We start from the raw sequence: 27500 nt of genomic DNA on the forward strand, positions 1-27500 counted from the left end.
ACACACATCCCTTCGTGTCAGCAGTGCGAGTGTGTCCTCTCTGGGGTGCCACACGCAGCCCTGTGTCAGGAGGGGGAGCGGCTCGCTCGCCTCACACGCCCGCGCACACCGCAACTCGTTCCCAGCGTCGCGCTGCAGCCGCCACACCGTCACCTGCTTCTTGTGCTGCACGGCGAGCAGCGCAGGCGAACCGGTGCATCCCAGGGGTGCCCAGCGCAGCCCCAGCACGTGCTCGAACTGCCCGATCACGTTGGTGTCGCCAAACCGGGGCTCCGCGCCGTCCGGGCTCCGGAACGAGGTCAGGCACACCTGCTTCCCGTCCGTCCAGGCGATGCCGTGCACCGGGTGAACTGCCTGCTGCAGCACGTTCAAACCCGTCCTGGGGAGCTTCGCTTTACCCAGATCCATACTTTCCCGGAGAGAGTCGCACGGTGTGTGGTATTCGCGTTTACTTTGCCTAATCTACACGAATAAAGCACACACACATAAACCCAGAGAAAACATTCACCGGGAGCTTCTCAGTACCCGGTCCTGCAGACACGACTGCCATGGCGCTAAGAATAAAGTAAAGCTCTTTTACTGCTTGTATCTTGCAATGAGAAGTACTTAATCTTAAGGTGAACTACCTTCCAATCTGATTACGCTGGGATGACCCGATAAATCATTTTAAATGTTCTTTGTAGATATCTTTAGATGGGATCCACTGCTAAATGCAAGAGATGTTGCAGTGGGAAGATTTTTTTCAACGATACGTTTAAAATGCACGAAATACACATAATTTAACGGCACTGAAATCACCGTTCTCCAAATCAGAATTGGATTGTTACATAATACTAAATGTAGTTGGATAACGTTACCTATTAAACACATGCATGACATCACAACGCTGCAAACATGAATCACCGGAATATGCACTGGCAAAGTATGCCCATCGCTAGCTAGGAAAACATGTTGTAAACTGCCGAGATAAATGTTAATTTACATGCTCGAGTTTCGTGCTGCCTGAATGAGACCACTGTACTAAATTCTGTATTTAATTAGCGACTGTCGACCAAGAGTTGGGTAAACCATCTCACATACAACCGTGAACGCTTTCAAAACGTCCCTCGCTTCAAACACGTTTTCCCGGGGGTGAAAGTTAGCTTCGGACCGGAAGTATTACCTTCTTCTTCTTTAGTTTTGTTTAACGGCGTTTGCAACGCAATGAGTTCAATTTAATTATAATGAACACTAGAGGGCGGACGAACACAGCTGACGGAACAGTTGCTCACCAAACTTTCATTACATGGAAATCTTGTAAGCATTTATTTAAATAAAAAGAAAGCGCATTGTAGTTAATTTGAAGCCTAAAACTATAGTTTGCGTTTAAAAATATTTTCATTCCATACTCTTATTCTTACTCTTAAACCAATCTTAGCTTCACAAGGACGAATGTCAGAGATGGCAAAAAAAACATTCTGTTGTCCTGACAACCGCGGTAAGTTCAGTCCGCCACCGGGGGGGGGCAGTAGCCTACAAACAGGCGGAAGGCAAGAGGCCACAGAAGCTCGTTTCCATTTAGATTAAATTGAGTAAAATACAGATAAACATTCATAAATCAGCATTTAGCGGTCACCCATTTTAGAACTTACTTGGTCAGTTACAGTTACAGAAGTATGGTATTGTACTTGTCCAGGTGTAATATACTATAGATTGTGTTAAAGGCAGTCTTAAATCATCCATCCATCCATCCATTATCTTAACCCGCTTATCCTGAATAGGGTCGCAGGGGGGCTGGAGCCTATCCCAGCATACATTGGGCGAAAGGCAGGAATCTACCCTGGATAGGTCGCCAGTCCATCGCAGGGCACACACACCATTCACTCACACACTCACACCTATGGGCAATTTAGACTCTCCAATCAGCCTAACGTGCATGTCTTTGGACTGTGGGAGGAAACCGGAGTACCCAGAGGAAACCCACGCAAACACGGGGAGAACATGCAAACTCCAGTCTTAAATCAATATAAACAAAAATATATCTACTCTTTACAAACACTGTTGTTAATGTAAGTGACAAATATAAATCAGTTGACAGCATGAGCTGGTGGCAGGCAATCACTCTGACTGCTGCCATGGGGACTGTCCATCAGAACCATAGCCTGGCCAATCTCAGCACTTTGCCAAGAGGACAGAGGTCATCAGAACCTCCAGTGGCCGTGGTCCGTATTCCGCCTGTGGCTGACCAATCAGAATCAGACACCTGTTTCTCTGAGATGCTGCTGATAGGTCAGAGCTGGTGGGACATGCTGCGTGTGCTTCAGGCATTCAGGGGACTGAATGCACCTTCCCAAAACCCCTCCTGAGTTAAAGAGATCTCACCTGTCCAAGGTGAGGTTCTGTGACTGACTGGAGCTGAGACATGCCTGATGCTCTAGAATAATATAATATACTACCTTAGAAATACACCTTCATAATATAATTATATATTACCAGATACATTTTGAGGTTATATATTGTTATGATTTGAGATGTTTTCTTTATTCTTCCTGCAATCTTTACTGAAATCCTAATACTGTTCCCAATGCATCATCCCTCCCACACCCCCCCTCATCCCCCCATATCCCCCTCACCCCCCCCCCCCCCCCCCTAATGCAGCCTAGCGGCTCAGACAGTGCTCAAGTACTCAGTGCTCAACCAATCAATACTTATCAGATGCCAGTCTGTAATATTTTAATGGACCTATTTTCCTTTGAGGAAAGACATGGGCAAAACAAGACTGAAACAGAAAAGTAATGGACAAAGGGAAAATTATACATTCAAAATTAAAACAAAACAGCTGTTGTTTGTTGTTTTTTCTCTTTTCCCTTCTTCCACTTATGACAAATGTCTTGTTTAACCAACTGGATGTGTACTACATCACATAGTACTACATCATCAAGTACAGTTTTAACTGTTTTAATTGCATAGCCTCCAGTCCCAACAAAAGCTGTTTATTAGAGTCAATATGTGCAGCAGCTTGACAGTTTTACTGCAATGATAAACAGCCAATCACTGCACCACCTTCATTTTGTTTCATAGACTTGTGATTGGAGAAAAACAAAAATTCAGATATTCACACCCTAATAGGTCTTTAATGTCCTGAGACGTTTTCACAAAAAAGTTTCAGAAAACAGAAATAGAATTGTAGTGCTGTGCTGACGCTGTGCTGTGTGATGGATGGATATGTCCTACCCCCATTGCTGGCCCAGTCACTCATAATGCAGTCTATGGTTCCAGTTTGATAGCTGAAACGTGTGGTACCACGTTTCTTTCCTTAAATCGAAGACAATGCAAGTTTGGAAAAAGGGTATATTACAATTCAGCAGCTGTAATTATGACTGGCAGTGGCAGGTGGGGTATCAAGTGGGTTAGCGCGGCAGTAAACTGAAGACGGGATTATGGAAGGGAGGTGGTCTTCACGCAATGTAAATGAGCCGATTTTGGCTCTAGAGTAGGCTACAGTACGGTCGGTCAGTAGTCGAGGGGGCTGGCTGTAGCTGGCTCCGTCAGTAGGTGTGGGAGGGCTGGCTGTAGCTGGCTAATTCTCCTGCATATAGTACATTAGTGTTATCAAGCGAGATACAGTTGCGATCTAGCGCACTCTGTCCCATAACGGCTCCAAACCAGCTAGCTACCGCTACTCCAGCTACTAATGGGTGTGGAGGTAGAGACAATATCTCCCGGAGACGGTAAGATGTAACGTTAGTGTTTATTTAACTGGCAGGTTGTTTATTTCCATATTTCGCTGCCACGGTTCGATAAAACTGGACATTTGTTCATGGAGCCCGACTTAATATCCATGTTTCTTAGCGGTCTCGCTAGCCTGACGCTGGCTCGCAACTGCAACTGGAATATTATATTGCGAATAGTTAATTTGTTAGCTCTAACTATTCAGCCGGAGCTTATTCTTCGCCTACATGCCAAGGCTAACATACTTGTCAGTTCAGATACTTTTGCTTCGGACCGCAAATCAGCATGCTAATCTAGCGAGCGTTAGACTAGGCTAGCTAGTGCCAAGTACTTCTCAGTATGCCACCCATACTATCAGATAGCAAGCTAACCTGTTAGCTACTAAACGGCACTGCGATTAAGTTGCTAATCAATCAAACGGACGTTTGCAGGGGGTTTTTTTTCAGGAACTTGACATATATTTAATTATTCAGTAATTATGCTACCCAATTCACCAGATTGCTTGCGTACGTGGACTGTAACGTTAGACCTAGCTAGGCTAGCTAATTTACCAGCAGAAACATTAGCCAGCTGGCACTCTGTGTTACGTGGCGAACATTGTAACCTTTGCTATCATCACGTATTCTGTTTAAATTGGTAATATGTGGACTAGTATAACATTATTTTTAATTTCTTCACCGTATTCCTACCCAGTGATTCATAGCCGGTGTTTGAATATGTGATCTGCGTGGTTTGCGTGGACCTTACAGTTACATTAGCATGTGTTTGTTACAGTTACTCGCTGTTTAAATTTGGCTAGCACTACGCGTGCACCAAATTAATAAAATGCTTGTGTAGCTTGATATGGAAGTCTGAATCAGAGTTATTTGATCCATCTATTAACTCTATTATATCCACAAACTTTAATCTTAGCCAAGTTTGTCGTTATTTACGTTAACGTCACTTAAAACGAACAGAATCTGGCACTTTTCTTTGTTAAGCAGCTCCAAATGCAGAGCAAAGGCGGTCTGTCGTTAACTTGTTAAACTATAACAATTTTTCCAGTTTAAACATTTGCAGTAGTCGCCTATGTCAGGGTGTGCTTCTGATTTATTTGGCACCAGTTGGTGGTGGTATTTAATTCCAGTCCCTGTTACCCTTATACAAGACAGAATATTAATCTTTTTTTTCATTAACATTGCTACATGTGTAATATTACGGCGAAGACATGTCTTCAAAGCATTCTCTGTCCTCGGTCTGTGTCTCCCAACTGCAAATTATTTTTATTTTGATAATGTGCAGGAGTTCACGGTCTTCTCTGTCCAGGACGGAAAACTAACCTTTCACCATTAGTGTATGTAACGCCCACAAATAACCTGGTCTGTCACCAAGCCTGCTTCGCTGGTTTTTCCCATTATTGTTCTGATCAAGCAGGAAACCAGACATTGTTTCCACTTCTCCTCGAATAGTTGTCACAGTCTGCTAACGAAATCTGGCTAAAATCTCAAACATGTTTGAGAAGCAATGTCAGCAGGCCACTCAAGTGTACTATGCGGCTAATTTGTTTTCGAGGGCCTCAGGTGCATTTTTATGTCTAGTCCAAAACCCGAATTAAGCTCCTTTATGTGGTCATTTGCAGATTTGTTGAAGAAATGTAATTGCCCAAATATCGTGTTAATTACGATTCTTTCAAAAGGCGGACACATTGTTTAAATGATGTCCTGATGATGACTGTATGTTGTAACGTACAGTCCCAAGTCTCGTGCCCAGCTGCGTTCCCTCGGTTACACTAAACCCAGTTACTGACCACCCTATAGCCACTAATGTGACGCTGCACTAATGTTCAGCGTTGAATCCACTCTGACAGCGTGTTTATATGTATACTCCACACACACACACGGCTGCAGGTGGTATGAGACGGCTCTGACTCTCAGTGTGAGATGGGCTGTTTTCAGGATAGCCGCGGGTTCGTGTTTTAGGCTGCCGTGCTACAGGTATAGCAGGTATATACAGGTATGCTCAGTTATATTATTCAATAATCCAAGGTTGTGGATATTAATATTGCACAACACATGAATTCAGTAATTTGCATTTATATTTAGGCGGCCATATTTACATTTATACATTTACATTTAGAAAGTTCCATTTGCATTTCCATTTCCATTTCCATGCAGGCGTTTAGCGGATATCACTGGAGAAGCGTGTGCCTGAGCTCGTACAGAAAGAGACATTTGATAGGAGCTGATAGGAGCTATTAATGCATAATGTACCGTCAGTGGCATGCACCGTCAGCATACAGCTACGCATCATGGTAGGTGTGTTAGAGGAGGCTGAGAATGCGTTTGAGAATGAGATTGAAGGAGCAGGTATTGGTGTGAGGATAGTTTTTAACGCACCACAGGTGGGGTTAATAAAGCTGCAATATTTATTTATCATCTTCCCTCATTCAGTCGGTCCTACTTTTATTCACAATTACTCTCTCTCCCTCCCTCTCCCTCTCTCTCCCTCTCCCTCTCCCTCTCCCTCTCCCTCTCTCTACCTCTCCGTCTCTCTCTCTACGTCTCCGCCTCTCCCTACCTGTCTCTCCCTCTCCCTCTCTCTCTCCCACTCTCTACCTCTGTCTTTCTCTCTCCTTCTCTTTTTCTGTCTCTCCCTCTGTCTCTCTCTCTGTCTCTCTCTACCTCTCCGTCTCTCTCTACCTCTCCGTCTCTCTCTCTACATCTCCGTCTCTCTCTACCTGTCTCTCCCTCTCCCTCTCTCTCTCTACCTCTCCGTCTCCCTCTCCCTCTCTCTCTACCTCTCCGTCTCTCTACCTGTCTCCCTCTCTCTACCTCTCTCTCTACCTCTCTGTCTCTCTCTGTCTCTCTCTCTACCTCTCTGTCTCTCTCTCTCCCTCTCCCTCTCTCTCTACCTCTTTGTCTCTCTCTATCTCTCTCTCTCCCTCTCCCTCTCTCTTTCCCTCTTGGCCTGTGCTAATTGTGACATGCAGTGCAGTGCTTACAGGGGGTAATGTGATGATGTCAGTAATGGTGTCATCAGGAAGCCTTGTAACCAGCATGGTCACAGGTGGAAACCATTGGCACTGCTTCAGTAACTGTGTGGCTTCATAAAGAGATCCATCCTGAGTAGCTCACATTTCCATCACATTTTCTGTGCTCGATTTGTGCAATTGAGCCAACGAAGAGAGCCAGAAGAAGCATGGTCTGCACTTTTTGAGAGTATTTCATGGGTTCCAGTACACCAGTCAAGCTCAGTAAAGCATATGATGATGTATTTGACCCAGGTCTGATGTATATAGTCCACACTCACTGTGGTTACTAACTGTGGTTGTTCTCTCTGACACAGGGAGAACATTTCCTAAGAAAGGACAGACGTGTGTCGTGCATTACACAGGTAAGATGGATGACTCATATTCTGTTCTTACTTTGTTCATATGACTGGGGGAAAGGGATGGGGGTGTGCTGAAGAGACAGTGCAGGTGAGTTCTGGCTGTGCGGAGTTGTGTTGAATGCGGTTTTGGGCAGGGCGTGTTGTCGCTGCTGAAGCACAGAAGGGATTAAAGGAGCAGTAATGCTTTGAGCAGAATTCCGGCTCGCGTTGGCAGAGCATTTTGGAAACGGACGGGATGGTGCGCGTTGGTTTCGTTTTTCCGCCCTGGGCAGGAATGTCGGAGAGTCTGCCGGGTAAATAAACAAGAGATTATCACTTCTGGTTTCCATGGAGCCCATGGAGGCATTTCCTCAGTGATTGACAGCAGAAAGCAGTGCCGTCTGAATGTGGGAAAGGTGCGCAGACATGCAGGATGTTCACTGCTTCAGCTGCTCTCTCCAGGAAGGGCCTGGTCTGGGCCTCGGCCACACTGGCAGGGGATGTGTTATTAATAAATCAGTTAGAATCATATGTGTAGTAGACAGGTAGTGTGTGTGAAACTCTCACGTCTCTGATGGGATGTCCTGTGACAGTCAGTGATCAGCTGAGTCCTCACCTCTCCACATTAATCCAATCGTTTGAGAATGTTCTGGGAATGTTCTTGGAATCCTGCTGTTCAGCATGCATGAGCAGAGGGCTCTCTTTAGCTCAGCGGAGGGGGGGAGGAGAGAGAGAGGAGGGGAGAGGAGGAGAGACTAGACTTTCTCTAGCCCCAGCAGAGAGCGAGAGAGTGACACATGTACTGCTGAGTCCCCCCCCCCCCCCCCCCCGTGCCCGATTCATATCTGAGGCTCATTTTACTCCACATGATGAGTGGTAGCCCCCCCCCCCCAACTCAGACAGAGGAGGGTCATCTCTCTCTGTTCTGGGCTGGGTGGGGAGAGCTGTCCCATTAGGGGAGGGAGGCAGGGGGCCTATATTAAGCAGTCCCCACTGCGGCAGTGGAGGGCTCTATATTAAGGTTTGGTCTGCAGTGGAGCTGACCCTATTAGCACAGTGCTAACTCTGAGTCTAACACCCTGGGCCCCTGGCCACTTTCCCAGAGCAGGTGCTCCCCTCCCCCCAGTTAACCCTTTCAGACCAGGCTCTTCTGCAATGTCTGTGTTTTTAACAGAATTCCAAGTCCGTGTTCTAGAACACTGCTCTCAGTTTTATTAGTGACTGTGACATCAGCATTAGAATGTCCAGTGAAGAACGTTCTGATCTGGGATCGGTGACCTCACACTGGGGCTCAGACCCCTGTTAGTGTTCTGCTCAGGTCCTTCCTGATAATCATTTATTGTGACTTTTCCCATTTTGATTGCTGTAAACTTTTGAATGGCAGTATTCTTGCCATTGCCTAATTAAAAGGCAAAACTGCCAGAAAATATAATGATGTCCCTTTGGTCATGTCATAAGATGTTTCAACAATGCATATGCAACTATTTAACCATAACGGGGGCGCAAACTGTTCTTTTCTGTTTGTATTCTTTAAGCATACACACGTTAAGTCTCAATGGACACCCAACACACAAATCTGTGCATTATACTAACACTATACATTCTACATTTATAAATATTTAATTGTCAGCTCCATGTTCAGTGCATTGTTGGCCAGGCCTGCATAGCGATGTGCAGGGCTGATCCTCCTGTCCCTTTTAATGTCTCCTGGGGTTCTCCTAATGTGGACACATCAAACTATGATAGAAACTACAACACAGTGTAGTTGGTTCTGCACTTGGCTATAAATTGATCAAACAATCCTTAACAGGCCATTATTTAATCCATAAATAACGAACAATATTGACCCTTATGAGTGTAAATCACAGCTGGCTACACACACACGCCTTAGCCTTGTGTGCTAAATACCTGGTCCTCGCAGAGAACAGAGGGATTAGCAGGGCTTACTATCGCTGGACAGATCCTGTTTTAGCAGCAGAGAAAGCTGCCTGGCTCAATTAACATTTCTCCCAGCTAATCTGGCTACTATAAATGCCAGCCCTGCGGCTAACGATAAAGCCAACCCTGCGGCTAACGATAAAGCCAACCCTGCGGCTAACGATAAAGCCGGCCCTGCGGCTAACGAAAAAGGCAACCCTGCGGCTAACGAAAAAGGCAACCCTGCGGCTAACGATAAAGCCAGCCCTGTGGCTAACGATAACGCCAGCCCTGCGGCTAACGATAAAGCCAACCCTGCGGCTAACGATAAAGCCAGCCCTGCGGCTAACGATAAAGCCAGCCCTGCGGCTAACGATAAAGCCAGCCCTGCGGCTAACGATAAAGCCAGCCCTGCGGCTAACGATAAAGTCAGCCCTGCGGCTAACGATAAAGCCAGCCCTGCGGCTAACGATAAAGCCAGCCCTGCGGCTAACGATAAAGCCAGCCCTGCGGCTAACGATAAAGCCAGCCCTGTGGCTAACGATAAAGCCCTGCTGATGGAATGGACCCTGAGCTCCAGGCTGAGTGGTCAGACAGCGGCGCATTGTTGGAGCCGCACGCGGGCGGCTGGTGACCGCTATGGGCCGCATGTGTGTGCTCCCCGTGTGTGTGCTCCCTGTATGTGCTCCCTGTGTGTGTGCTCCGTGTGTGTGCCCCCTGTGTGTGTGCTTCCTGTGTGTGCCCCCTCTGTGTGTGCTCCCTGTGTGTGTGCTCCCTGTGTGTGCCCCTCTGTGTGTGCTCCCCGTGTGTGTGCTCCCTGTGTGTGCTCCCTGTGTGTGTGCCCCTGTGTGTGTGCTCCCTGTGTGTGCCCCCTCTGTGTGTGTGCTCCCTGTGTGTGTGCTCCCTGTGTGTGCCCCTCTGTGTGTGCTCCCTGTGTGTGCCCCTCTGTGTGTGCTCCCTGTGTGTGTGCTCCCTATGTGTGGCCCTGTGCCCCTCTGTGTGTGCTCCCTGTGTGTGTGCTCCGTGTGTGTGCTCCCTGTGTGTGTGCTCACCTGTGTGTGTGCTCCCTGTGTGTGTGCTCCCTGTGTGTGCCCCCTCTGTGTGTGCTCCCTGTGTGTGTGCTCCCTGTGTGTGCCCCTCTGTGTGTGCTCCCTGTGTGTGCCCCTCTGTGTGTGCTCCCTGTGTGTGTGCTCCCTGTGTGTGTGCTCCCTGTGTGTGTGCTCCCTGTGTGTGCCCCCTCTGTGTGTGCTCCCTGTGTGTGTGCTCCCTGTGTGTGCCCCTCTGTGTGTGCTCCCTGTGTGTGCCCCTCTGTGTGTGCTCCCTGTGTGTGTGCTCCCTATGTGTGGCCCTGTGCCCCTCGGTGTGTGCTCCCTGTGTGTGCTCCGTGTGTGTGCCCCCTGTGTGTGTGCCCCTGTGTGTGTGCTCCCTGTGTGTGGCCCTGTGTGTGTGCCCCCTGTGTGTGCTCCGTGTGTGTGCCCCCTGTGTGTGTGCTCCCTGTGTGTGCTCCGTGTGTGTACCCCAATATATACCCACACCCTACCCCAGTATAAACCCTAACACAGTATATACCCATACCCTACCCCAGTATATACCCTACCCCAATATATACCCACACCCTACCCCAGTATAAACCCTACCTCAATATATACCCATACCCTACCCTAGTATAAACCCTACCACAGTATATACCCTACCCCAATATGTACTCATACCCTGCCACAGTATATACCCTACCCCAATATAAACACTACCACAGTATATACCCTACCCCAATATATACCCATACCCTACCCCACTATAAACCCTACCTCAATATATACCCATATCCTACCCCAGTATAAACCCTACCACAGTATATACCCTACCCCAATATAAACACTACCACAGTATATACCCTACCCCAATATATACCCATACCCTACCCCACTATTAACCCTACCTCAATATATACCCATACCCTACCCCAATATAAACACTACCACAGTATATACCGTACCCCAGTATAAACACTACCACAGTATATACCCTACCCCAATATGTACTCATACCCTACCCCAGTATATACCCTACCCCAGTATATACCCGTACTCGACCCCAGTATATGTATTTAGGGGGCGACATGGCTCAGGCAGTAAGAGCAGTCGTCTGGCAGTCGGAGGGTTGCCGGTTTGATCCCCGCCCGGGCTGTGTCGAAGTGTCCCTGAGCAAGACACCTAACCCCCAAATGCTCCTGACGAGCTGGTCGGTGCCTTGCATGGCAGCCAATCGCCGTTGGTGTGTGAGTGTGTGTATGAATGGGTGAATGAAAAGCATCAATTGTACAGCGCTTTGGATAAAGGCGCTATATAAATGCCAATCATTCACCATATTTCCTATGGATTCTGACAGACTTGATTTGTATAAATTGTGCCAAATCTGCTGCTATTGAGAACGTTGTTACAGACACGGTTGTGCTCTCAAAATTCTGTGGTCATGTTAATGTCCAAAATTTGTGTGATTTACAGTAACATGACACAATAAATCTGGTCTATTTTAGGCAGGGAATCTGACGGAAACTGTGAAAATGTAAAAGTTTTGCACAGATACCATAGTCGACTGGTTTAGTGATTTGACTTATATTTTTAAGTAACAGTAAACTTTGCCAATGCATTTCATTGTATACAGTGCAGGGCAATCTTTGTGGTGACAGGATTAATGTGGTCCTTTTAAAGCAGGGAATTGAATATCCGATGGATATAATAGGATACAGGTCTAAGGATTTTACCTTCATGCCGACAATTCTACTTGATTTTAGAAATGGCTAAACTACACGGTTCTGGAAAATGTAGGTAAGGTAGCTCTGAACACCATTAGATATATATATATTCCAAAAATATTTGATGGTGATTGTACTATTAGACTAAGTAAGTTAGACTGAATCAAAAAATTGTTGGATTTAATAAAACATCTGAACAGTGCTTATACGTACTTATAGCCTTTATTTTTGAACTTTCCTACTTAGTAATGTTGCATGCAACATTTGTCTGATGATGTATTGCTTTATTTGGTTTCATATATATGGCATAATGGAAAGCTACATACGTTCAGTTTCCTGGTAGTTTAAGTGTACATTACTAATGTTATATTTACTATAACTGACTGTATGTACAGTATATTGTGACTGGCCCTTCAGTGTGTATAAATGACTGTATGTACATTATACACTCACCCTATTGTGTTAATCTTAAGCAATCATATTCCGTATTCCTGGTGCAGTGGCACTAGAGTTTGATGAGAGCACAGGTTGGGCTGCACTCTCTCTCATTGCACAGGGCTTTTAGGAGCTAAAATTAGACCATCTTAACCCCACTCAGAGTCTACTGCCCCATGTGTGGGAAATGTGAGACTGGTATGGATGACAGATCCTTCATGGTGCCAATAAAGGCTGAATGTTTTACAGATCATTTGATTGTTCAAAAAGTATGAATTCCTTAAATCAGCTGCCATTTTGCATTTAGAACCTGAGTCCTGCCTGTCGGTTTGTTTTTAACTTTTAGATGAAAAGGCAACATGGATGCCTTTCCTTTTTATAGTCTGTTCTGTTTCTAACAGTGACTGAAGGGAAGTTTGCTTGTAACAATGACGAAAGATTTCTGTAGGTGCTGAAATGCGGATTGTTTTTAAATTAATGTTTTTCCTTTCAGGAATGTTGCAGAACGGGAAGAAGTTTGATTCGTCGAGAGACAGGAACAAGCCTTTCAGGTTCAAGATGGGCCGGCAGGAAGTGATCAAAGGCTGGGAGGAAGGTTTCACACAGGTAATGCACGCCTCAGGTGTGAGGAAGGCTTCACACAGGTAATGCACGCCTCAGGTGTGAGGAAGGCTTCACACAGGTAATGCACGCCTCAGGTGTGAGGAAGGCTTCACACAGGTAATGCACGCCTCAGGTGTGAGGAAGGCTTCACACAGGTAATGCACGCCTCAGGTGTGAGGAAGGCTTCACACAGGTAATGCACGCCTCAGGTGTGAGGAAGGCTTCACACAGGTAATGCACGCCTCAGGTGTGAGGAAGGCTTCACACAGGTAATGCACGCCTCAGGTGTGAGGAAGGCTTCACACAGGTAATGCACGCCTCAGGTGTGAGGAAGGCTTCACACAGGTACAGGTTAATGACAATCCTGATCCAGAGCAGCGGAACTAGAGAAAAAAACACTGAGAGAGTGTGTGTGTGATTAGAGAGAGTGTGTGATTAGAGAGAGTGTGTGATTAGAGAGAGAGAGTGTGATTAGAGAGAGAGTGTGTGATTAGAGAGAGAGTGTGTGATTAGAGAGAGGTGTGATTAGAGAGAGTGTGTGATTAGAGAGAGTGTGTGATTAGAGAGAGTGTGTGTGTGATTAGAGAGAGAGTGTGTGATTAGAGAGAGAGTGTGTGATTAGAGAGAGAGTGTGTGATTAGAGAGAGAGAGTGTGATTAGAGAGAGTGTGATTAGAGAGAGAGTGTGTGATTAGAGAGAGAGAGTGTGTGATTAGAGAGAGAGTGTGTGTGATTAGAGAGAGAGTGTGTGATTAGAGAGAGTGTGTGTGTGATTAGAGAGAGTGTGTGATTAGAGAGAGAGAGAGAGTGATTAGAGAGAGAGTGTGTGATTAGAGAGAGTGTGTGATTAGAGAGAGAGAGTGTGGGATTAGAGAGAGAGTGTGTGATTAGAGAGAGTGTGTGTGTGATTAGAGAGAGTGTGTGTGATTAGAGAGAGTGTGTGTGTGATTAGAGAGAGTGTGTGATTAGAGAGAGAGAGAGAGTGATTAGAGAGAGAGTGTGTGTGATTAGAGAGAGAGAGTGTGTGATTAGAGAGAGAGTGTGTGATTAGAGAGAGTGTGTGTGTGATTAGAGAGAGTGTGTGATTAGAGAGAGAGTGTGTGTGATTAGAGAGAGTGTGTGTGTGATTAGAGAGAGTGTGTGATTAGAGAGAGAGAGAGAGAGAGTGATTAGAGAGAGTGTGTGTGATTAGAGAGAGAGAGTGTGTGATTAGAGAGAGAGAGTGTGATTAGAGAGAGAGTGTGTGATTAGAGAGAGTGTGTGTGTGATTAGAGAGAGTGTGTGATTAGAGAGAGAGTGTGTGTGATTAGAGAGAGTGTGTGTGATTAGAGAGAGTGTGTGTGTGATTAGAGAGAGTGTGTGTGTGATTAGAGAGAGAGAGTGTGATTAGAGAGAGTGTGTGTGTGATTAGAGAGAGAGAGTGTAATTAGAGAGAGTGTGTGTGATTAGAGAGAGAGAGAGTGATTAGAGAGAGAGAGAGTGTGTGATTAGAGAGAGAGAGAGTGTGATTAGAGAGAGAGAGAGTGTGTGATTAGAGAGAGTGTGATTAGAGAGAGAGTGTGTGATTAGAGAGAGTGTGTGATTAGAGAGAGAGTGTGATTAGAGAGAGAGTGTGTGTGATTAGAGAGAGAGTGTGTGATTAGAGAGTGTGTGATTAGAGAGAGTGTGTGATTAGAGAGAGAGTGTGATTAGAGAGAGAGTGTGTGATTAGAGAGAGAGTGTGATTAGAGAGAGTGTGTGATTAGAGAGAGTGTGTGTGTGATTAGAGAGAGAGTGTGTGATTAGAGAGAGAGAGTGTGTGATTAGAGAGAGAGAGTGTGTGATTAGAGAGAGTGTGTGATTAGAGAGAGTGTGATTAGAGAGAGAGTGTGTGATTAGAGAGAGAGAGTGTGATTAGAGAGAGAGTGTGTGATTAGAGAGAGAGTGTGTGATTAGAGAGAGTGTGTGTGTGATTAGAGAGAGTGTGTGATTAGAGAGAGAGAGTGATTAGAGAGAGAGTGTGTGTGATTAGAGAGAGAGAGTGTGTGATTAGAGAGAGAGAGTGTGATTAGAGAGTGTGTGATTAGAGAGAGTGTGTGATTAGAGAGAGAGTGTGATTAGAGAGAGAGTGTGTGATTAGAGAGAGTGTGTGTGATTAGAGAGAGTGTGTGTGTGATTAGAGAGAGAGAGTGTGATTAGAGAGAGTGTGTGTGTGATTAGAGAGAGAGAGTGTGATTAGAGAGAGTGTGTGTGTGATTAGAGAGAGAGTGTGTGATTAGAGAGAGAGTGTGTGTGATTAGAGAGAGAGTGTGTGATTAGAGAGAGAGTGTGTGATTAGAGAGAGAGTGTGTGATTAGAGAGAGTGTGTGATTAGAGAGTGTGTGTGTGATTAGAGAGAGAGTGTGTGATTAGAGAGAGTGTGTGTGTGATTAGAGAGAGTGTGTGTGATTAGAGAGAGAGTGTGTGATCAGAGAGAGTGTGTGTGTGATTAGAGAGAGAGTGTGATTAGAGAGAGAGTGTGTGATTAGAGAGAGAGTGTGATTAGAGAGAGTGTGTGATTAGAGAGAGAGTGTGATTAGAGAGAGAGTGTGTGATTAGAGAGAGAGAGAGTGATTAGAGAGAGAGAGAGAGAGTGTGTGATTAGAGAGAGAGAGAGTGTGATTAGAGAGAGAGAGAGTGTGTGATTAGAGAGAGTGTGATTAGAGAGAGTGTGTGATTAGAGAGAGAGTGTGATTAGAGAGAGTGTATGTGTGATTAGAGAGAGAGAGTGTGTGATTAGAGAGAGAGTGTGTGATTAGAGAGAGAGAGTGTGATTAGAGAGAGAGTGTGTGATTAGAGAGAGTGTGTGATTAGAGAGAGAGTGTGATTAGAGAGAGAGAGAGAGTGTGTGACTAGAGAGAGAGTGTGTGATTAGAGAGAGAGAGAGTGTGATTAGAGAGAGTGTGATGAGTGTGTTATTAGAGAGAGAGAGTGTGTGATTAGAGAGAGAGAGTGTGATTAGAGAGAGAGTGTGTGATTAGAGAGAGTGTGTGATTAGAGAGAGTGTGTGATTAGAGAGAGAGTGTGTGATTAGAGAGAGAGAGAGTGTGTGACTAGAGAGAGAGTGTGTGATTAGAGAGAGTGTGATGAGTGTGTGATTAGAGAGAGAGAGAGTGTGTGATTAGAGAGAGAGTGTGGGATTAGAGAGAGAGTGTGGGATTAGAGAGAGAGTGTGTGATTTGAGAGAGTGTGATTAGAGAGAGTGTGATGAGTGTGTGATTAGAGAGAGAGTGTGTGATTAGAGAGAGAGTGTGGGATTAGAGAGAGAGTGTGGGATTAGAGAGAGAGTGTGTGATTAGAGAGAGAGTGTGGGATTAGAGAGAGAGTGTGTGATTAGAGAGAGAGTGTGGGATTAGAGAGAGAGTGTGGGATTAGAGAGAGAGTGTGTGATTAGAGAGAGAGTGATTAGAGAGTGTGTGTGATGAGTGTGTGATGAGAGTGACTGTGTGATGAGAGAGTGTGTGATGAGAGTGACAGTGATGTTTTCACATGTTTTCAGAAACAGGCTAAAGATTGATTCTACTCGTTTGTGTTTTCCTTGCTTGGTGGCACAAGCTGCCACAGCCATACTAACAAATGTACATGTACAAGTGTGTGTGTGTGTGTGTGTGTGTGTATGTGTATATGGTGTGTGTGTGTGTATGTATATGGTGTGTGTGTGTATGTATGTATGTATGGTGTATGTACAGTGCTCAGCGTAAATGAGTACACCCCCTTCGAAAAGTAACATTTTAAACAATATCTCAATGAACACAAAAACAATTTCCAAAATAAAAGACTAAGTTTTATTTAACATCTGTTTAACTTATAACATGAAAGTAAGGTTAATAATATAATTTAGAGAACAAAATTTTCAGTTTTACTCAAATTAGGGTGATGCAAAAATGAATACACCCCACTGAAAGTCTCTGGAGCAAAGCTAAATTTTAGACTACAAATGTCTAATTTAACAATAATCAACCACAGGTGAGTCTAATTATTCATTACACAGGCGTCCAGCAGACTGTTGACTATAAAAGGGTGTTACTTCCCATCCCATTTCATGTTGTAAGCAATGGCACCACATGGAAGAGAAATGTCGAGAGACCTGAGAAAGAAAATAATTTCTTTACACCGCAAAGGTGAAGGCTACAAGAAGATCAGCAAAGCTTTACCTATCAGTCAGAATACTATAGCAAAAGTGATACAAAAATTTAAAAAAGATGGAACTGCAACCATCTCACAGAGACGTCCAGGCCGTCCATGGAAGTTACCACCTCGACAGCAGCGTCTTCTGATGAGAAGGGTCGAAGAAAATCAGCATGCAAGTTCACTGCAGTTATCTAAGGAAGTAGAAAGCCAAACTGGGGTGACTATTTCTTGTGACACAATACGGCGTACACTGCAGAGGAATGGCATGCGTGGGTGCCGTCCACGAAGGAAGCCTCTCCTAAAGCCTAGGCACAAAAAAGCCCACCTAGAGTTTGCCAGGGCCCATGCTGACAAAGATGAAGACTACTGGGACTCTATACTCTGGAGTGATGAGACCAAGATAAATGTTTTTGGAACTGATGGCTTCAAAACTGTATGGCGTCACAAAGGTGAGGAATACAAAGAAAAATGCATGGTGCCTACAGTGAAACATGGTGGTGGCAGTGTCCTTATGTGGGGTTGCATGAGTGCTGCTGGTGTCGGGAGCTGCATTTCATTCATGGCATCATGAATTCACAGATGTATTGCTCTATACTGAAAGAGAAGATGCTACCATCACTCCGTGCCCTTGGTCGTCATGCACTTTTCCAACATGACAATGATCCTAAACACACATCTAAGGCCACTGTTGGATTTCTGAAGAGGAACAGGGTGAAAGTGATTCAGTGGCCAAGTATGTCTCCTGATCTGAACCCAATTGAACACCTGTGGGGAATTCTGAAGAGACATGTTGAGCATCACTCTCCATCCAGCATCCGTTCTCTAAAAGAGGTCATTCTTGAAGAATGGAAAAAGATCGATGTAGCAAAATGTTGTCAACTTGTTCATTCCATGCCTAGAAGACTTGGTGCTGTCATTAAAAATCATGGGGGCCATAAAAGTACTAGATGTAGTAGTTTTTGTTGTGGGGTGTACTCATTTTTGCATCGCCCTTATTTGAGTAAAATTGAAAAATGTGGAATCTAAGTTATATTATTAACCTTACTTTCATGTTATAAGTTAAACAGATGTTATATTAAACTTGGTCTTGTCAACATTTTGGAAATTGTTTTTGTGTTCATTGAGATATTGTTTAAAATGTTACTTTTCAAAGGGGGTGTACTCATTTACGCTGAGCACTGTATGTATATGGTGTGGTGTGTGTGTATGTATGGTGTGTGTGTGTGCGCGCGTGCGTGCGTGCGTGCGTATATATGGTGTGGTGTGTGTATGTATCTATATGCCGTGTGTGTTATATAGATGAGTTATGTTATATTTATGTGTGTTATATGTATGTGTATATAGATGAGTTATATGTTATATTTATGTGTGTTATATGTATGTGTATATAGATGAGTTATATGTTATATTTATGTGTGTTATATGTATGTGTATATAGATGAGTTATGTTATATTTATGTGTGTTATATGTATGTGTATATAGATGAGTTATATGTTATATTTATGTGTGTTATATGTATGTGTATATAGATGAGTTATATGTTATATTTATGTGTGTTATATGTATGTGTATATAGATGAGTTATGTTATATTTATGTGTGTTATATGTATGTGTATATAGATGAGTTATATGTTATATTTATGTGTGTTATATGTATGTGTATATAGATGAGTTATATGTTATATTTATGTGTGTTATATGTATGTGTATATAGATGAGTTATATGTTATATTTATGTGTGTTATATGTATGTGTATATAGATGAGTTATATGTTATATTTATGTGTGTTATATGTATGTGTATATAGATGAGTTATATGTTATATTTATGTGTGTTATATGTATGTGTATATAGATGAGCCTCGGCCAGAGGGCTAAGATCACCTGCACACCGGACTTGGCGTACGGGCCCACAGGTCACCCAGGGGTCATCCCCCCCAACGCCACGCTCGTGTTCGACGTGGAGCTTCTGAAGCTTGAGTGAAGAGATGACCTGCCTCACCCTCGACGCGCCCCTGAACCCAAACCCCTGACCCGCCCCTGAACCCAAACCCCTGAACCCAAACCCCTGACCCGCCCCTGAACCCAAACCCCTGAACCCAAACCCCTGAACCCAAACCCCTGAACCCAAACCCCTGACCCGCCCCTGAACCCAAACCCCTGAACCCAAACCCCTGAACCCAAACCCCTGACCCGCCCCTGAAGCCAAACCCCTGACCCTCCCCTGAACCCAAACCCCTGACCTGCCCCTGACCCGCCCCTGAACCCAAACCCCTGAACCAAAACCCTGACCTGCCCCTGAACCCAAACCCCTGACCTGCCCCTGACCCGCCCCTGAACCCAAATCCCTGACCTGCCCCTGAACCCAAACCCCTGACCCGCCCCTGAACCCAAACCCCTGAACCTAAACCCCTGACCCGCCCCTGACCTCACTCCCTGTCCACGCCCCCTAATGATTTCAGAATCTTAAACCTCTTTCTTAACCAATCGTCTGCTTCGCTGCCGACCGGGTCAGTTAGATGACTTTTTACAAACTGATCGATCTGCTTCTCATTACCATGTGTATATATTACACACAACTGTCCAATCCTTTTTGTTTTTCATTTTAAGTTGTACATTTTTATTGAATCTGCAATTCACTGCAAAATGGCTAAATCCCTATATATTTAACTGAGGTACAGGCTGCGGCCAGGCTGAGTGTGTACAGTATTCTCTGAAGGGGCATTACCACTATCTACCGTGCCAGAAGCCAGAGCCCAGTCGCGCTTCTCCCGATGGCAGCGATGTGTGCTGCATGCTGATTGGCCAAGCCAGCCCTGGGCCTTATCCAATTCTCTGCTGTTATTATCGGCTCCTCCCCCCACGTGGAGAGAAGCCTGTTTTGTAGAACTCCTTGCTGCGTCCCAACTGTTCTGCACTAAAAAAAGAGTTCCTTACAGATGTCGCTTGTCTTCTGTCCTGCGTGCTCCAGTCTGGGCTGAGGGCACTCCGGTAGGCCTATTTCCTCTGACACCGTACAAGGCTTTACATTGCACCAGTGTTTAAAAACTGCACCATACATTCATTTATCATGCTGAATTAGCCATTACCGTCAGAACTCCCACACGCATGGCGTGCAGTAAGGGGAGGTGTCCCACAGGGCTTCAGCCTTCATTGGGTTTATTCTAGGATGTGCACAAGGTGCTGGACTGGAAGCTTTAAAATCCCAGAAATGTGTGAGTATTTTTGTAATCAATATGGAGATGAAGCACAATTAAGTTTTTTTTCCTCATTAATAAAAATGTGCAGAGGAGGGTGTGAATATTAATCCAAGTTTGAGTGATCATACCTGTCAGTCAAGCAACGATACTCTCATTTTGTTTTGGATGTGTTTTCCAAAGTAATCACTGAAAAGCAAAAAAAAAAGCAAAAGGAAAGGAGACTCCAAAGAGTGATTATATTAATATAATATTAATATATTTCTTGGTTTGGTGCACGAAAAAACATTTGTGTCATTGTGTTTCCTCTGGCTTATTACCTGTGATTAATATCTTACCCGCATCCCATCATGCACTGCAGTTTTCTGAAGCTCAGGCTCTGCTCCCTAACTTCCTGGTCAGAGGCTCAAGGATGAAAATGACTTTTTAATGCATATACTGATGGCTGTAAATCTGTTAAATGAATTCACTGACGGCTGTAAATCTGTTCGTTCGGTTCTCTGTGGTTTGGAGACTGCCAGGAACGCATGGTAAAACCTTCTAAAACTGGTGCATCATGGGGAACCTGAATGTGGCTGAAATACCTCCTGGAGAAGGCATGCCACCACAACTGTTTTCACACCCAGTGTATCAAAATAAATAAAGTACTCTAAATGATATATGAGGAATGACTTTAACAGGTATGTCATGGAGCAGGAAAGACTAACAGAAATGCAGTGTGCAGTAGAACACAAACCTGTGTTCAGAAAACAGGTGTTATACTGGAGTCTGGAGATACAGTATGTTTTGCTGCTGAATTGCTTTTTTTCTGTTTATTTACAGGAACAGGCTTGTTTTTGTTTTAGTTAGTTTATACTTGATATCAGTATCACGCTTTGTCATTGAGCAGTCCGTTTGCCACATGGTTTAAAATTTGATAACACTCAGTAAGCACTTTATCAGGTATTTATTAGACTTATTGGTCTTCTGCTGCTGTAGCCTATCCACTTAGAAGTTTGATATTTTGTGTGTTCATAGATGCTCTTCTGCATACCACTGTTGTAATGTTTGGTACTTAGTTTCTGCCACATGATTGGCTGATTAAATATTTGCATTAACAAGTTGGTGTACAGGTCTACCTAATACAGTGCTCGGTGAGTGTATGTACACTGAATATTTTTACTTTATTACACCTAATTATTCATGCAATTCTCTAATCAGCCAATTGTGTGGCAGCAGTGCTATGCATATAGTCATGCAGATACGGGTCAAGAGCTTCAGTTAATGTTCACATCAACGAATTGGGAAAATATGTGATCGAAGTGACTTTGAGCATGGAATGATTGTTGGTGGCAGACAGGGTGGTTTGAGTATCTCCTCGTCAGAGGAGAATGGCCTGGCTGGTCAAAGCTGACAGGAAATTGACAGTAACCCAAATAGCCACACATTACTACTGTGGTATGCAGAAGAGCATCTCTGAACACACAATGCATCATAACTCTTTAAGTGGATAGGCTACAGGAGTAGAAGTCTAAAACATACCTAATAAAGTGCTCACTGAGTAAATACAAGGTGTAATAAGCACAATTGGTCATATAAATCTCTGTCATTTATGTTTCATATTTCAGATATTTTGTTGACGCTCTTTCCTAGAGCAGGTTATAATTAGTGCACAAGAAAGCAAATGCCAAGACAGATCTGGGACGTACAGGTGCAGCATAAAGATGCTAGCATATGTTATACGCTGCAGACTGTTCGTGTTTGGACAATGACACAATTGTATTGGCTCTGTACTCCCATCATATTAGGTTTGAAATAAAACAATGAATATGAGGTTGAAGTACAGAAGGTCAGCTTTAATTTGAGGGAATTTAAATCCATATTGAGTGATCTGTGTAAGAATTCCCTACAAGAATTACAGGGGCAAGAAAAATTGTGAACCCTTTAGAATGACCTGCATTTAAGTATACCAAATGACTAAATGTATACATTTGCCTTGAAATATGATCTGATCTTCATCTAAGTTACAATAATGTACAAACACAATCTGTTTTAACACAGACATTATTGTATTGTTCTTTGCCAAATTGAATGCATCATTCAAACATTCACTGTATAGGCTGGAAAAGGTATGTGAACCCCTAGGCTAATGACTTCAACAAAAGCTAATTGGAGTCAGGAGCTAGCAAACCTGGAGTCCAATCAATAAAACAGAGATTAGAGGTGTGGTTTAGAGCTACTTTCACTCATAAAAAACACTAAAACATTTGGTATTCACAAGAAGCATCTGCTGATGTGAACCATGCCCTGAAAAGATCTCAGAAGTTTTTCTCATAAAAGTTTTTATATTCATCAGTCCATAGTTGGACAAATTGTCCATAATAGTTCTCTGACTACTCTCCTTAGAAGTGGGAGCCCAACCAAGATGACTCAATGCAGAATGCACAATGAGGTAAAAAAGAACCATAGTCACAACTAAAGGCTTGAAGGAATCATTGGATCTAGTTAACATTTCTATTCATGAGTCTGCCATATGCAGAATATTGAACAGGCGTGGACGGCACAGAGGGAGCCATTGCTCATCGCTGTGCGGCTGAAGTTTGCCAAAGAGCACTTTCACACTCCACAACGCTAGTGGGAAAATGTTTTGAGGACTGATGAAACTAAGGTTGACCTGTTCAGGAAGACCATGCAGCACTATGTATGGCATTAAAAGGGCACCATATCCCAACATGAAAACTTAATCCCAGCAGAGTACGGTGGAGGGAACATCATGCTCTGCTGCTGCTTTGCTGCTTCGAGGCCTGGACTGCTTGCCATCATCAAGGGGAAATTAATAACCAAGTTTATCAAGGTGTTCTACAGGATAACGTCAGCGTGGCTGTCCTCCAGCTGAAACTCAGTAGAAGTTGGTGATGCAGCAGGACAATGACCGTAAACATTGAAGTAAAAATACTACAGAATGGGTTCAAAAAGATGTGGGTTTTGAAATGGCCCAGTCAGAACCCTTAACACAATAGAGATGCTGTGGAATGACCTCCAGAGCTGTTCACACCAGACATCCTAAGAATATGGTTGACCTGAAGCAGTTCTGTAAGGAAGAATGATAGATACTGTGACTGATATCAAGACTGATACTGTGTTGGGAAGCAAAAATCCACTGAGCTCAGCAATAGCAAGTGACCTGGTAGACCATTACATTACATTATTGGTATTTGGCAGACACTCTTACCCAGAGCGACATACAGTTGATTAGACTAAGCAGGAGACAGCCCACATGTACGTATCTTTATGGTGTGAATATATGCAAATTTGCTATTTTTTATTCCACTGACAGTGGCAAAGACTACTAACTCAAAATGAGTGAAATCGCATTTTAAATATATGCACAGCAGGGTAGGATTTTCTGCCATTTCAAACCAAGGTCACACCTCCACCTGGTGGCGAAGATGGAACGTTATGTACGATACAGCTAAACGAATGCTAGTGGAGTGTTTGCGCTATAATATTTTATTGTATGGTAGCTATTCAGGTACGTATTGAAAGTACAACAATACCGGTGTTTCATATGAATTCCTACTGAAGATGGAATAATATAAACGTTACGAAACAAAACAAATACTTCCGGTTTCTTCTCGTTCAGAGATCAAGGTTCATGAAGCCCATTTTCTGCTCTGTGATTGGTGGACAGCCGGTGTGTTCGTAGGCGATAGGTAGTTGGATTTACACCTACTTCTTCACAAATTCATTCGGCAGTAAACAAACGCAAGGTCAGGATAGAGACAATGTCTTATACTAACGTTTTGTTAATTCAATAATTTATCTAATACATCACATCGGTCGTCAATAAAACCTAATACAAAAAAAGCTATTGAAAGTCGTTGATAATTTCTTATGAGTTAGCATCCGCTAGATACAGAAACAGTGTTGTGCCTAAGGATAAGAACTGTCTGACGTTAGCCATCTCCCTTTTAAAGCATTGACTTAACTAGCGGATATTTCTGTTCCGTATTTAAACCATTGTCTTACGTCATTATTCATGTCCGTTTGACTAAATGAAATGAAACAAACGACTCTAAATTGGATATTAGCCACCTGAGTTAGCTGACGTTCAGCCAAAGAAGTAGATAACATTATCGGTCCAACCCAACCAATTACAATGCCTCCTGCCAAGTAGGAAACGGTAGCCAGTTCCGACCTGACCAGTTTGCTACCTGACGTGCACAGTGGTTCCACGGTGCTGTATTACATTTTTACAGTTGTTTCATTTACAGGTGAGCAGAGTTGCAGGACGCCAGTTTGCTATGCTATCTGCACGGAGTGCCTACGCGGCCTCGGCTGCCAAGCAGCTGCTCCGGCCGGCTGGTGCTTCGCCTGTGTCGGACAGGCACCTGCGGCGACTCTGGACTGCACCTCCTTCGCGGCAGAAAGAGCTACACCCCACGTGGGCCGAGCTGGCCAAGAAACAGCTGAAAGGGAAGAACCCTGAAGAGCTGATCTGGCACACCCCGGAGGGTATATCCATCAAGCCGGTCTATACTCGCTGTGACTCGGAGACTGTCCCTGATGAACTACCGGGCGTATTCCCCTTTACCCGCGGGCCCTATCCCACTATGTACACCTACAGGCCATGGACCATCAGGCAGTATGCCGGCTTCAGCACCGTGGAGGAGAGCAACAAGTTTTACAGGGACAATATCAAAGGTAATGGCGGCACATCTAGGGGGTTCCTAAACTCTGGTCTCGAGTCCCAGGGCTGAGCAGGGTTCATCGTGCCTTTTTAATATTAGAGTTTTACTGAGTAAACTGTCTGATGTGCACACCTATGTTAATAAAAAGTTTGTAAAGATGAAATACCTGTATTTTAATATGATTCTGCATGATCTGTATAGATCCGTGATGCCTGTAGCCATTTGACAGTGAGAGACTATCTGCGTGTTGCAATCGGACTCTTCCCACGGAGAAAAGTTGATTAAGGCTGTAACCTGAACTGGGCAGGTGTGTCTCATAGCGAGGGTAAGGGCAGTGTCTCAGTGAGTGAGCAGGTGTGTTTGTTGTGCAGCTGGGCAGCAGGGCCTCTCTGTGGCCTTTGACCTGGCCACTCACCGTGGTTACGACTCAGACAATCCCAGGGTGCACGGCGACGTGGGCATGGCGGGCGTGGCCATCGACACGGTGGAGGACACCCGGCTTCTGTTCGACGGGATCCCTCTGGAAAAGATGTCTGTCTCCATGACCATGAACGGGGCAGTCATCCCCATTTTGGCCATGTTCATCGTGACGGGCGAGGAGCAGGGCGTGCCCCTCCATCAGCTGACCGGCACCATCCAGAACGACATCCTGAAGGAGTTCATGGTGCGGAACACCTATATCTTCCCGCCTGAGCCGTCCATGCACGCCATCGCGGACATCTTTGCCTACACCTCCAAGGTACCGCCTCCACCTGTCCAAGCCTTTACCTCCACCTGATAAAACCTTATCCTGGACACATTTATCCCACAAACACTCTGACTGCAGAACACTGGCTATTGAACACACTACAGAATGGAAGCATTTTGAAATTGTGATGTTGTTGGTTAGGGTTCTGATGGGTGATCTCATGGGTTCGTACCTGACCTGTATCGCTGAAGTACAATATACATGACTTAACTGTAGATTTAACTGTTACAGATGTGTAGTTCAGATGCTGTTTAGAATGTAAAAGTCTGGGTGTCTCGGTGGCGCAGCCTGCAGAGCACTGACCGCATGCTCATTGTCAGCCGCGACGTCAACGGTTCCAATCCCACCGTCTGACAATTTGTCGCATGTCTTTCCCTCTCTCTCGCCCCCATTCTTCCTGTCTCTATATACTGTCCAATAAAAATATCTTAAAAAAAAAAAAAAAAGAATGTAAAAGTCTAAAATATGTTCTGAAATATGAAGGAAGTATTGTCTGTTGTGAGCTCAGTGGGGGAGCGCTTCTGTAACTTGTTTCCTTTTGCAGCACATGCCCAAGTTTAACTCCATCTCCATCAGCGGGTATCACATACAGGAGGCTGGCGCGGACGCCATTCTGGAGCTGGCCTACACCATCGCCAACGGCCTGGAGTACTGCCGCACCGGCTTGAAGGCTGGGCTCTCCATCGACGAATTCGCCCCCAGGTAACCCCCCCTGGGGTATCTCACAACGCAGCTGTGTTTTACTGACTTTGCTGGAAAACTGTGCTGAGTAAAAGTCGGAACAGCTCTTTTTACTTACAGTCCCATGTTCCAGATGTGGGAGGATTACGTTCTCGGTAATCCTGCTCAGTGAAAGGCCGGGAATGTGAGGGTGGGTAGTCTAATGTTTGAGTTGCTTTATTCAAGTTGCCATTTCCAGAACAAGAGGGAAAAAGGTTGAAGATTCAGAAGTTTTCCAAAGTCATTCATTAATCTGGTTGATGACATGGTTACTACTTCCCTCTTCACAAGAGCCACCGCCTATATCACCGGCTATAGGCTATAGGCTATATCACTATGTATACTGTACTGGTGAAGGCTGGCTGGGAGCAAAATGTGTGGTAACTAGCCGTTCACACAACATGATGTTGATTTTTCAATGGACTCCAATCCTGTAGATCACATATTTTTACTCCAGCCCTCTCGGTCAATTAAAACAAATACAAACTGTAACATGCCTGGTGTGGTGTGAGATGTGTGGTGTGAGATGTGTGGTGTAGGATGTGTGGTGTGAGATGTGTGGTGTAGGATGTGTGGTGTAGGATGTGTGGTGTGAGATGTGTGGTGTAGGATGTGTGGTGTAGGATGTGTGGTGTAGGATGTGTGGTGTAGGATGTGTGGTGTAGGATGTGTGGTGTGAGATGTGTGGTGTGAGATGTGTGGTGTGAGATGTGTGGTGTGAGATGTGTGGTGTAGGATGTGTGGTGTGAGATGTGTGGTGTAGGATGTGTGGTGTAGGATGTGTGGTGTGAGATGTGTGGTGTGAGATGTGTGGTGTGAGATGTGTGGTGTAGGATGTGTGGTGTGAGATGTGTGGTGTAGGATGTGTGGTGTAGGATGTGTGGTGTAGGATGTGTGGTGTGAGATGTGTGGTGTAGGATGTGTGGTGTAGGATGTGTGGTGTGAGATGTGTGGTGTAGGATGTGTGGTGTGAGATGTGTGGTGTAGGATGTGTGGTGTAGGATGTGTGGTGTAAGATGTTCGGTGTGTTCGTTTATTAGCTCTCAGAGCATCCCGTGCTCTTCATTTCCTGACGACCAGAAACACTCACACTGGTCTTGTGACTGAGACACACTGCTTTGGGCGGCAGCTTAAACCCCCCCCGCTGCCCCCCCCCCCCTCCCCCCCCACTGTGTCCCCCCCCCTGCTGTGTCCCCCCCCCCTGCTGTGTCCCCCCCCCCCGCTGTGTTCCCCCCCCCCCCTGCTG

At 44.8% G+C, this 27500-nt stretch overlaps 2 protein-coding genes across 5 annotated transcripts in view; one reads left to right on the plus strand and one right to left on the minus strand.

Annotated features, from left to right (window-relative positions):
* LOC133120020 (WD repeat and coiled-coil-containing protein-like) overlaps positions 1-1162 on the minus strand; it is a 5991-nt gene extending 4829 nt beyond the window's left edge. The window contains exons 1-2 of one of the 2 annotated variants that reach the window (XM_061230148.1): positions 1077-1162; positions 1-462 (exon numbers count right to left, since the gene is read on the minus strand). The exon at positions 1-462 is cut by the window's left edge and continues 1371 nt beyond it. In XM_061230148.1, the coding sequence (XP_061086132.1) occupies positions 1-408 (408 nt within the window). In that variant the 5' untranslated portion in view covers positions 409-462; positions 1077-1162. Of the gene's footprint in view, positions 463-857 lie in introns of both variants that reach the window. The other variant, XM_061230147.1, reaches the window with a different exon arrangement.
* Positions 1163-3391: 2229 nt separating this feature from the next.
* The window catches only part of LOC133120017 (peptidyl-prolyl cis-trans isomerase FKBP1B), a 37061-nt gene continuing 12952 nt past the window's right edge, over positions 3392-27500 (plus strand). The window contains exons 1-6 of one of the 3 annotated variants that reach the window (XM_061230139.1): positions 3392-3710; positions 7036-7083; positions 12660-12772; positions 24370-24799; positions 25158-25525; positions 26079-26236. In XM_061230139.1, the coding sequence (XP_061086123.1) occupies positions 3674-3710; positions 7036-7083; positions 12660-12772; positions 24370-24799; positions 25158-25525; positions 26079-26236 (1154 nt within the window). In that variant the 5' untranslated portion in view covers positions 3392-3673. Of the gene's footprint in view, positions 3711-7035; positions 7084-12659; positions 12773-18774; positions 20767-23813; positions 23866-24369; positions 24800-25157; positions 25526-26078; positions 26237-27500 lie in introns of those variants that run through there. The other 2 variants (XM_061230141.1, XM_061230140.1) reach the window with 2 other exon arrangements.

Source organism: Conger conger, unplaced genomic scaffold (genome assembly GCF_963514075.1).
Source record: "Conger conger unplaced genomic scaffold, fConCon1.1 SCAFFOLD_98, whole genome shotgun sequence".
In the NCBI taxonomy this organism is placed as follows: domain Eukaryota; kingdom Metazoa; phylum Chordata; class Actinopteri; order Anguilliformes; family Congridae; genus Conger; species Conger conger.